Below are 12,353 nucleotides of genomic sequence, written 5' to 3' on the forward strand. Positions count from 1 at the left end.
ATATTAAAAGGCAGAGACATTACTTTGCCAACAAAGCTCCGTCTCGTCAAGGCTGTGATTTTTCCAGTAGTCATGTATGGATGTGAGAGTTGGGCTATAAAGAAAGCTGAGTGCCAAAGAATTGATGCTTTTGAACTGTGGTGTTGAAAAAGACTCTTGAGAGTCCCTTGGACTGCAAGGAGCTCCAACCAGTCCATCCTAAAGGAGATCAGTCCTGAGTGTTCATTGGAAGGACTGATGTTGAAGCTGAAACTCCAATACTTTGGCCACCTCATGCAAAGAGCTGACTTATTGCAAAAGACCCTGATGCTGAGAAAGATTGAACGTGGGAGGAGAAGGGGACGACAGAGGATGAGATGGTTGGATGGCATCACTGACTCAATGGACATGAGTTTGGGTAAACTCTTGGAGTTGGTGATGGACAGGGAGGCCTGGTGTGCTGCAGTCCATGGGGTCACAAAGAGTTGGAGACGACTGAGCGACTGAACTGAACTGAACTGTAGGTGAAAAAATCCACAGGTGAGGTTCGTATTTGCTTCCCTATTCCTCTAGAGCTGTCCCAGCCTGGTACTTTTCATACCTCAGCTCCTCATTTCAGCATTTTTAATATTTAATGACTCTAAGTTAGAGAAATATTTGGCAGCTTCCTTAAAAGTATCTGTTTGAGGTCTTTTTATCTGCTGGACTTCCATTTACTAAATTGAAAAGTTGGTGTGTAAAATACTGTTCAAATGACTCATCTAAGATTCTGATGAAGCAGAGGGGTCACAGGGTGGCAGAGGAGTTGGCAGTAATTTTCAATATATTTTATTCATCTTTAGTTTAGTTTTTTTTTTTTTTAAATATTTGAACTAACACACTTGATCTCCTCTCCAATTTTAAGACAAATTTAACTTAACGAGGTCAGGTCTAATTTCAAACTCAAAGATGTGTTTTAGCCACCCCCCGCAAGCTCTCCTCCCTCTGCATGAGTTTCTTTTTCTTTGAAGAGAAGGGATTCAGCCTTTCTAAAATTTAAATCTTGATCAGCGCCTTCCTCACCTGTTGGATTAACTGCTTCATCATCTTTCACCAGATTAGAAAACCACTGTCTCTTGCCTGAAAGACAGAGGGCAATTGATTTCTGCAATCAACCTGGCTTCTTTGATTTTATAATCTGTTTCTAGAGATTATAGGCGAGCTTTGAATTCCAAGGCTCTGGGCCTGTCAGCTTTTGAAGCAAAAAACTTTGAAGCAGATCCTCTGCCTCAGGTTTCAGAAGGAATACTTAGATGTTGGAAAATGAAGTTAATTTGTTTTCATTCTGTAATAAAAGGGAAACACAGATAATTATCACTGTTGACATTGTAACATCCCTGATTTGGGGGTTGTATATTTTTATTTTATGAGTTCTAAAAGAATTGTTGTTACTAGTTTTTGTTTTTGGGTTTTTTTTTTTTTTTTTTTTTTGAGAAGCCCAGTCAAGTCATTTGGAAACTTGAGAGAGAAGCATAAACCTTCCAGAAATTCTCACTGAGCTAACTGCTCCTATAAACCTACCTAATGTGCATTTACTTTAAAACTACTAAATTACTTACCACTGATACACTTGGTGTAATTACAAAACTCTTCAGCCCAGATTCAACAGGTAGAAAGGAGAAAGAAAATGTGCAGGGCAATTTGCAGACCTGTATTCTTAAACACTATGCAGTCTGAGTACTAATTATACAGGATTTACACAAGGAGAGGGTTATATGGAATTGTTTTAGCATGTGGTAATGCTTATAAGCTAGCATCTTACCCCCCAAAATTGTTTTTTAAATAATGACCCTAGTCTACTACTCAGTGTTGAATTTATCATACAATGCAATAATGGTATTTACTTATGTCATCACATTTAACAAAATAAACGAAGGTATATGTGAGTATTATTGATAGAGGCAGTCCCCCATCCCCTGCTCCCCCCACACCACACACACTTGTGTATCCCTTCCTGAGTAAGTATTCCTGTTAATTACAGCCTCAAACTCCTATTCTTCTTTGGGATCTTAAAAAATAAAATACTGGAAAAAGGATAAATTAGGATTCATCAAACTTCAATATAAAGCAACAGAATTTTGGCCTTTTAAGCATTTGCTGTAACTGGTTCTTAAGGCTTTACATTTTCTCTATAAAACTATAAATATTAATTCAAGAGTCTCATTGACACAGAAGTGGAACTTACATTTTTTATAATATTTGCATTGTGTATGTATACCAAAATAATTGCTATGATGCAGGAAAACACTAAACAAACTAAGAAAATCGGAGCGTAAAAATGAACTTAGATAAAAATTATTCATGCATTTAGAGTCTGTCTGAATTTTCAGTCATGTGTGTTCCAGAATACTGCTCTCAAAACACAATTTCCCACAGCTAATTAAAGCGCACACTCTCTCTTTTACACACACACACACACACACACACACACACACACACACACGCTGTGGCTTCCCCTTAACCCTGGATGTGTCTCTCCACGCCCCCCCTCCCTTTCCTCCGGAATGGTATGATCTGCATTTGATCGTAAACTGGAGGTGCCAAGCTGTGACAGCTTCCCAAACTCCACAGCCATTTGCTACGACCTAGGGCAGCCTGTATTCAGTGATGCTTTCCTTTTCCTCCGACAGGGGCAAATCGAAGTAGACAGCGAAACTATCTTCAGGTTAGCGGCACTCATTCTACAGGTAAGAACTGACAAACCTCTTTTTACTTGCTTGTTTTGTGTATTGGGTTTTGTGAACTGCCTGAAATTCGGAGACTTTTGCATGGGCCAGTAGCTGATGTTCTAAAGTCGCCTGGTTGTTTGCCAGAATAAGATGTGAGCCACCGTTTTCTGTTTTCGTGTGGTTTAAATAATGAGGGAGAATGTGGCATTGTGTGTCTCAGAAGAAAATGAAATTTAGACTTCACTGAGGAAGGAGCGTTAAGACCATATTCCTGGCAAAGAGCTCTGGGTGACTTGAATTTGGGAGGTGGCAGTTGTCACAACAGCTGTAATCTGCATTTAAATTTAGTAACTTTTGTATACTTTTTCTTGAGGTTGAGTTAAAGAGCCCTTTAATTCTTAAAGCCATGCATAGTAGAAAAACAGTGGGTTCTATGCTGGTTTAAAAAAAGAAAGTAAATGGCATGTGTTGGTTTATCTGTGTAATGATTTAAAAGGTCTGCATCCAGACTAAAAAGTGTGCTGCTCTGGTAGACAAGCATTTATCACGTGATCTTCGAAACTTAAAAGGAGAAATAATCATTTATGTGTTTTCAGATAGATTTGTCTTGTCTGTTAAAAACAAGAAAAATTAATGAGTAATAGCAATGTCCTAAATGCCACATTTTTCTCCAGTGTGGTAGATAGGGAAAATGTTCCTTGTGGAAAAAAAAAATTCGAAACAAAACTCGGGCATTTTAAGAGTAGAGAATGATCAAGAGTAAAAATTCTTTTAGCTTGATTAACATCAGTACAAACTGATCATCTTTTTTTTTTTTTTTAGGAAGCCAAAGGGGATTACACCAGGTATGGTTCCTTTTCTGATATAACTATGCAGAATAACTCACTGAATCTTTTAATGCTATTTTAAATAACAATGGATGCAAAATCAAAAGAAAGTAGATCCCTAGGCGAGAGACGGAGGTCTCTTTCCTCTTCAAATAGAAACCTATTCTTTTGTGAATGAATCCAGGCAATGAAGCTTTCCAAGCTGGAGTGACAGAACTTGTTCTCAGAAATGCTCCAAAGTTCTATTTTCTGTCATCTGTTAGCAAATGAAAAAATCTATAAAAAGCTTGGGTAACCCATTCTGATTTTTTAAACTTATACTAATCCTGTGTTTGAAGAGATATACTATAAGCACAAAAAGATTAAATCCATCAGCTGCTTAGTTAAGGGATTAATAGGGGCTTTCTTTTTGCAGCTGCCCTGAAGGGGCCTCATCCTTCATACACTTGACCTAACAGTTGTATTGTTGCCACCGAGACACTTACTGGTCCTAACTGCCTAACTGGCCAAATCATCAGAGAGTGTTTATATTTGAATTCACCCTCCTCTGTCGTCTCCAGTCTGTTCTTTTCATGCAGTAGTTGCCCTTGGAGTAGTAGAAAGGGTTAAAGGTGGAGGCCAGGCCTCTGATTCGAAACAGCTCACAGGCTGACGACTGGCTGAAAGCCTCGCCTCTACCGTGTTAATGTTCCACTCCGGGTAAACTTTACCAGTAGATTATTTACAGATCAACTAGTATTCATTCCCTGCCAAGTCTTTGACTAGTGTGCTCCTTAACAGACTGATAACCAGATCATGCCTTCCAGGCTTGAAAACTTGCAGTCTCAGAGTCATGCTTCACTTCAGAAACTCGTGCACTTTCCACATCTGCCCATTTAATTTGGTAGAATGACTGAGGCATCCACTTAACATGCCACGATCCACTCACCGCATTCTCTTTTCAGCTCTGTTCTGTGATTTAAAAAAAATTTTAGGTTAGTGAATAAGCTTTGAAGGAATCATAAAAATTACTGAAAGTGCAAGTCACTCAGTCAAGTCCGACTCTGTATAGTCCGTGGAGTTCTCCAGGCCAGAATACTGGACTGGGTAGCCTTTCCCTTCTCCAGGGGATCTTCCCAACCCAGGGATTGAACCAAGTTCTGCATTGCAAGTGAATTCTTTACCAGCTGAGCCACAAGGGAAGGCCAAGAATACTGGAGTGGGTAGCCTATTCCTTCTCCAACAAATCTTCCCTGATAGCTTCTTTGATAATTTTTTCTAATTAAAAGAAAATGTCAAGGCATTAAAAAGAAGATAAATTAGTCTCTAGGTCGTTAACATCAAGAGCAGCCGTGTTCTCCACTCTTGTCTTCCCTGGAGGAGCCATATTTCCTAGGAAGATCAGATATGCAAGGAATTCCTTCGCTAGGGGCTGAGTCTGAAGTTGATTTATAAATGAAGGCTTTCAGGGCCAACAACTCAGACTCCACTGTCTGTGCACTGCTAACCCTTCCTCCCCCACTTTCTCCTGGTCAAGCATGTGATGGACACCCTCTGAGCCTCATTTCCCCATCAAGATAATGGCACCTCCTTCACAGGTCTGTTGTGAGATTAACTGTATGGAAACATTGCCCAGAGCGGTATCTGGCATGCAGCAAGCTGTCTATACACTTTGGCTGTTATTATTAGCTATTAAAGTATCATTATTTCCCTCTTCATTATCATCATCCTGTCCCATCTCTTGGCAACCTCTGAAGAGCTTTTTGGGACCTACACAGGTATGAAGAAGCTGTAATCACATGGCAGGGGAAAGAATGAAAGAGAAAAAGATTGATTCCGCAAACCTCCTTTAGGGAAAATGGCTTGCCTGAGGCAGAAGAAGTCTTAAAAAGAACTGTACTTGGGTAGCCCAGACCTTTTAGCCCTAAGATGTCAAGTTTGGAGAGTTAGTCTGGCCAAACCCAAGTTAATCGTTTTCCTTAATTTCAGTGTGTTCCTGGTGCTTTCCTGAGTGATTACTAAAGAAATGGTGGACAGTGTCTTGAAATTGTCTAAACCATGCTGAGTAGTAGAAGGAGCTTGGAACTGGGAATCATGAAACCAGCACCGTGAAATTGAATGAGCCCTGTGCTCATTCTCAGCCTCCATTTCCTCATCTGTAAATTGGGACTAAGGAAAATGAGACTTGGCTGGGTAGTTTTGGCGCTATGAATGGATTCAAGGACTTTGTAGATTATAGTTTGTTGTACGAGCATTAGTTATTACTGATGAGATTGAAAGAATAGGAAATATGAGCTTTTGTCATTGGGTATATAAAGAAGCAGAATTTTTGCTCATTGCCACACTCCTTCCCTATTTGATCTCCTCCTCCCCTGAATGGAGAAGGTATATTTTTCCTCCAAAGTTTTGTTATAAAACTAATTTAGGAAAATCAGGCAAAAATAAAAAGTAGCCTTTGTGGCAATGTTATATACTGTTTAGAGTGAAGACATTAGAACCAGACAGACTCACTGAAGTCCCAGGTCTGCCTGTTATTACCTGTGCAATCTTGAGCAAGTTATTTAAATTTACCAAGCCTCAGTTTCCTCATCTGTGAAATAGGGCTTTTATTAGTGTATACCCCATAGAATTGCTATGATGACTGATTGAATTAATATATATAAAGTGCTTAGAATGGTTCCTCCAGTCGCCACTTTCATATTCCATCAAATTGATGGACATAATCTACCACTCCTCTGTTGTCTTAAATATGAATTGCTTCCCATTTTTTTGCTGATATAAATAATACTTTGATGAACATCTTTGTGTAATTGGGATTGGAGTTATCTGTGATTATTTTTTTAAGTGATGTTTCTCCAGTGAGAACAAGCAAAGGCAAATTCCTCAAAGGAGGTAAAGTATGAAGTGCTGAAAGGGAACTTATACACGCCTGATACTTCCTTGATTCCTTCCAGAGAATCTGTTTTTCTATCCAGAGCTCCCTCAGTGACAATTCTGAACTCCACATCTCTCTTGGCTTACATGCCATGCTTTTAGAACTTCACTGAGTTTGCTCACTGAGGTTTAATTATGGATCAATAAAGATCCTCAAGTACTACCCTCCTGGAGTAGAGCCATGTGGCATTTTCAATTAAAACACTGATTGAACACCTAATTCTTGAGGCTGCTCTGGGCCACCCACTCCTTGTAAATATCTCATTCTTTCTCATATTTAGCATTTCTAAAGCTGAACCTGCCAGCATCCCAGCCCCCAGACCAACTCCCCCACTGCCTCCCCTTGTATAAGCTCCTTTCTCTCTTGAATCATCTCTCAGGATTTTCCCTTTTCCCTCCCACCTTTCTCCTCCACCTCAGACAGCTCCCTTCTTTCCTTCTATCAGAACGCCGGCTTTCTCAGCCGTCAGTCTACTCCAGTCAGCCTGACTGTAAAAGTATGCATGTGTGTGTTGATTGTTTGACCGCTTTCTGTAACATTATTTTAATAGTCCATGCCTGATTTCATTCAGTTCCTACCAGTTTTATCATCACCATTTAACAAATTAATGGATGGAAATTTTAGGCCAAACTCACTCACATAGTCAGTGAGTTCCTGGATCTGTTCCGATTCCATTGTGTACCACATAATACCCACACATAACCCCCTGTTATCTTCCTAAGACATAAATGTGATCGTTGTTGACTTCCACACATCTCTTATCTCCCATTGCATAGACATCCACCTTCCAAAACCCTAACCTGGCATTCAAGGCCCCATATAATCTGCATTAATACATTTTAACTAGCCACGCTCTACCATTCATACTCCTTAATATTTGTTCCCGACTCTCTTCTCTTTTCTTTACATACCCTATACTGTTTCGCCATCATGGCTATGTTCAAATTCTTCTTCCTAGAATTCCTTTTAAAACAACAATCCTCCTCCTCATTTTGTTTCTGCCCTCTTTCCTTCAGAGTATTTTAAGTTAACACTATCATAACCAAACCTTGCTCTCTGGAAAGTTAATTAAAATAGTGGCATGAGGACTTCCATTTTCTTTAAATAGTTGACAGCCTGAATTTCCAAGTCAGCCCTTAAGCTGCAAAGATAACAAGCTACTTGGGTAACACAACACAGACAAACAGGATTCCTGAAAGCTGACACGGCGAGGTTTTATCACTGAGCCAGCTGCAAACGACTTTGTAAAAGCAAGGCATTTCTTTTCTTTTCTTTTTTTAAGATCCTGAAAGGTGGAAATTACCAAGAAACTGTGTGACTAGGGCACTTCTGCTTATAAGAAAAAGTGACTACAATTTCATTTCAGTGCTGGGTCAGAATGATAGCATATTGTCACCTAGCTTCAAATGGGTAGGAATAATACACAATTTACAGCTGTCCTACAAAAATAGCAGCTGTTTCCCATGGGAAAGGAACTTCTCTAGATGCCTTGAGAGGAGTTAATGAAGGGAGGGGAAAAAAGAAATCAAAGGCTTTTAAAGAACTTGTCCTCCTACTTGTTACCTCTAGAGCACTTAAAGCTCTAAAATATCATTCCATTTCTGGGACCTTTAAAATCAGTGACGATGTTTAAAAAAAAAAAAGCAGCTCCCATGGGCTAGGTGCTATGTTGAGTATGTCCTTATATCAATGGGAGGCAGACGTGAAGAGGAGCTTTGGAATTTAATTGCTTGGGTTCAAATCCAGGCCCAGGTACTTGCTGTAATACTGTGGATAACTAACTTCACTGGAATCTGGAACTCAGTTGCTTTGTCTCTGTTGTTTGGCTTTACTGTTGCTATTAGTGTTAGTGCACTGAACCTTCCCACCAATCCTGTGATGACAGGCATTAGTGGTATCCCCATTTTACAGAGAGGAAAACTTAGCTGTGGAGAGAGTAAGTAGTGGACTGTCCAGGCCACATGGCAGGAGTGGCCCAGTTAGGACTCCGTGCCTGATGCTCTTGACCTTTGTCAGGAATCTCCTGTTTAGTATTCTAACACAAACTTAAACTTGTAAGAATCATTACCTTCCGTGCTGACAGAATAAAGAAGGCTGACTTGACAAAAATTTAATGTTTTTGTCTGATTTCACACCAGAACTTTAATGAATTAGCAAAGAGCTTTTGTGAAAAACCTAGTAAGAAATGACTTTTCTTTCTCTTGGTGTTATGGCTATTTTAAGGCTTGATTTAAACATAGTTCTTTTATCAATCAGTTCAGCACATTAATATATAGTTTTAATGATTGGTTAGTACTTCTATGTGTCAGGCTGTTTTACATGTTTTACAAACAGTAACTCGTTAATCGTCATCTCTACTCATGATATTGGTGGAATATTATTCCCACTTTACAACTGAGATTAAGACACTTTGTGTGGGTAATATTTATATTACTCAATTATGGTTTAACATTTCCCCATGACTTCCCCAGATGTTGAGTTGTTACATTGAATAAACACACAAGATAACATGTAGGGAGCTGCAGACAAATAAGCGTGGGAACTATATTGTTAAAAGCAGAAACCAACAAATACTATGAAGCAATTATGCTTCAATTAAAAATAGATAAATTGAAAAAAAACTCAACAGAGTTTAAGTTCTTTTTGATCAGTTTCAAATCCACTCCTGTGCATGGCAGATCTCCCAGAAGAAAACACATAAACAGTGTTTCCCACACTTTCTTGTCCCTGATGTTCGAGCCTTACCCAGACCAGTGTTCTGTGCACTTCACTTTGTGAAGTGGGGGCTTGTTTATTTGGTGAAAGCTCAGTATTAAAATGCTTTTAAAAGATAAGCAGTTCCTTTTCTTTGTACTGCCTGTCAGATTCTTACATCTCTCAATTTTAATTCCAATAGCTCTTAAGGTAAACATTCATCAAATTCTGAACTTGCTTTTTCTGAAGAGCCCTGAATTTGGAAAGAATCATCCATCCCATACAGTGGGTGCTTTTTCATCTGCTCTGCAGATAGAGTATTAGGGCTGCCCCCATATTATGCATTGGAACCCTCATTTCACGCATGATGAACTAACAAGTGACATACCCATGACAGTTCAGGTTGACAGGACCAGACTTACGGTCCCCAGGTCTCCCCTACCATCTCAGAGTACCATTCTGACTTACACGTGTATCGGGAGCCCTCCACAGATCCTTGCTGTCCCTGATGGAAGGCAGTGCGGGCAGCAGGCAGTGGACTCTCTGGTAAGCAGTGTTATCAGTGGAGCGGCCCCAAGCCTAATATTAGTCACTTGAGGAGATAGCTTAAGAGTGAGAAGGCAGGAAATGAGCACTCCATCAGCACTGACCTTGGAATGCTTGGTCTTTTTCTCATTGCTGGACCCTATTCACCCTTGTATTCAATAGATTAAACACCGAATACCTAACAATATACAAGGCACTGGACCACTAAGGGCTGTGGTGGAGGCAGACTAAGTTTCCGGTCTTTTACTACTTAGCCACAGTCATTTTACATCCTTTATAAGAGACACTGGAAAGTTCTGGGCCCTGGATTCAGACAGGCAGGCATGAGCTGAATGAGACAAGCCTTCCTCATCTACTAGTGACATGACCTTGAGCCAGTTCAAGCCATTGAACCTAAGGTCCCTTTTAAAAAATTTATTTGTTTTTAACTGAAGGATGATTGTTTTACAATATTGTGTTGGTTTCTGCCATATATCAACATGAATCAGCCATAGGTATACATATGTCCCCCCAACTCCCGAACCTCCATCCCACCTCCCACCCCATCCCACCCCTCTAGGTTGTCACAGAGCCCCTGGTTTGAATTCCCTGAGTCATACAGCAAATTCCTACTGGCCATCTATTTTATATATGATAGTGTTTCCATGCTACTTCTCCATTTGTCCCACCCTCTCCTTCCCGCCCCCCAACACCTGTGTCCACAAGTCTTTTCTCTATGTCTGCATCTCCATTGCTGCCCTGCAAATAAGTACATCAGCACCATCTTTCTAGATTCCATATATATGCGTTAATATACGATATTTGTGTTTTTCTTTCTGACTGACTTTATATAATAGGTTCTAGGTTCATCCACCTCCCTAAGGTCCCTTTGCTTTAAGGGATTTGTTGTGAGAATTGAATGAGATCACACACCTTGCAGGATGCCTAGTACAGAATGAAGACTTGGTACCTGGGACTTTGCTTCCACTAAGTCTGTCGAGTATACTGAGATGCATTGTTGTTGTTTTACCATGTTAACTTTTTTCTTTTTTTAGTTTATTGGTTTTTGGCTGTGCTGGTCTTTGTTGTTACACTAGGGCTTTCCCTAGTTGTGACAGACGGTGGCCACTCCTTGCTGCCGTGTGCGGGCTTGTCATCGTGCTGGCTTCTCCTGTTGTGGAGCACGGACTGCAACTTGTGGACTTTGGTAGTTGGGATGCATGGGCTTCGTTGCTCCGAGACATGTGAGATCGTCCCAGAAAAGGGTTCAAGTGTATGTCCTGTGCATTGGTAGGCACACTGCTCACCACCAGCCTATCAGGGAAGTCCTCCTATCTGAACCATTTTAAGTTGCTGGACAACCATCACCACATCCATCTCCAAGATCTTCCATCTTGAAAAATGGAAACTCTGTACCCATTACATAATAACCCTTCTCTCCTTCCCCCTAAGCTTCTAACAGCCACCATTCTACTTTCCATCTCCACGAATTTGCCTATTCTGGATGCCTTATATAAGTGAACTCATACAGTATTTGTCTTGCTGTGACTGGCTTCTTTCACTCAGCATAATGTCCTCATGTTTCATCCATATTGTACCATGTGTTAGAATTTCCTGTGCTTTAGGACTAATATTCCACTATATGCATTTACCACTTTTGCTTATCCACTCATCTGTGAGTGAATACTTGGGTTACACCACTTTTTGGCTCTTATGAATAATACTGATATGAACACAAATATCTTTTTTGAGTCCTGAATTTCAATTCTTTTGAGAAGAGAGATGTATTTTTAAACAGAGTCCCTGGCTTCCAGACACTCCACCGTTCATTGGAGTGAGGGTGGGATGAAGGCATTGGAATGTAGGATGGATATCAGATCCTTGTTCTAAATCATGAGATCTCATCAAAAGTAACACTTAAGAAGCTCAGTACTTACATTAGAATACATTTGTAGGTGAATATTTATTGACATGGAAAAATGATTACAATATAGAAAATAGAAAAAAGCATATGTATCATCCTTTTTTTATTAAAAAAAAAAACATGTATGCCAATATATTCAAATATATGATACATGTATAAAAACTAGTCTGTAAGTTATAGCACAGTGCAGTAACTTCTAAATTGTTTTGTTCATACAGCCCCATTCATTTGTATACTTTTAATTATTTATTTCATTATACAGTTATAGATTTGAAAGTGAAAGTCACTCAGTCACGTCTAGTTCTTTGCAACCCCATGGATTATACAGTCCATGGAATTCTCCAGGCCGGAATACTGGAGTGGGTAGCCTTTTCCCTTCTCCAGAGGATCTTCCCAACCCAGGGATCGAACCCAGGTCTCCCGCATTGCAGGCAGATTCCTTACCAGCTGAGCCACCAGAGAAACCCAAAAATACTGGAGTGGGTAGCCTATCCCTTCTCCAGAAGATCTTCCCAACCCAGGAATTGAACCGGGGTCTCTTGCACTGCAGGCAGATACTTTACCAGCTGCGCTAACAGGGAAGCCCATAGTTGTAGACATGGAGAACTATATTAGCATCATGTATATTGTAAAATACTCACAAAAGAGTCATCATCAAAAGCAGTGACATAGAGTAACATGTTCAAAGAATGCATACAAAGAAAGTATCATTAGAAGATGTAGTATTTTCTTTCTGCACACCTACAGACTCCCCACCAAAAAGACTGCTGTAGAGTGGATTC

At 40.0% G+C, this 12,353-nt stretch overlaps 1 protein-coding gene across 5 annotated transcripts in view; it reads left to right on the forward strand.

The window, feature by feature from the left end:
- FRMD4B (FERM domain containing 4B) overlaps window positions 1–12,353 on the forward strand; it is a 358,627-nt gene that overhangs the window by 281,159 nt on the left and 65,115 nt on the right. For all 5 annotated transcript variants that reach the window (XM_061396423.1, XM_061396420.1, XM_061396424.1 and 2 more), the window contains 2 exons: window positions 2,649–2,705; window positions 3,510–3,532. In XM_061396423.1, coding sequence (XP_061252407.1) covers window positions 2,649–2,705; window positions 3,510–3,532 — 80 coding nt within the window. The remainder of the gene's footprint in view (window positions 1–2,648; window positions 2,706–3,509; window positions 3,533–12,353) is intronic.

Source organism: Bos javanicus, chromosome 22, assembly GCF_032452875.1.
Source record: "Bos javanicus breed banteng chromosome 22, ARS-OSU_banteng_1.0, whole genome shotgun sequence".
Lineage (NCBI taxonomy): Eukaryota > Metazoa > Chordata > Mammalia > Artiodactyla > Bovidae > Bos > Bos javanicus.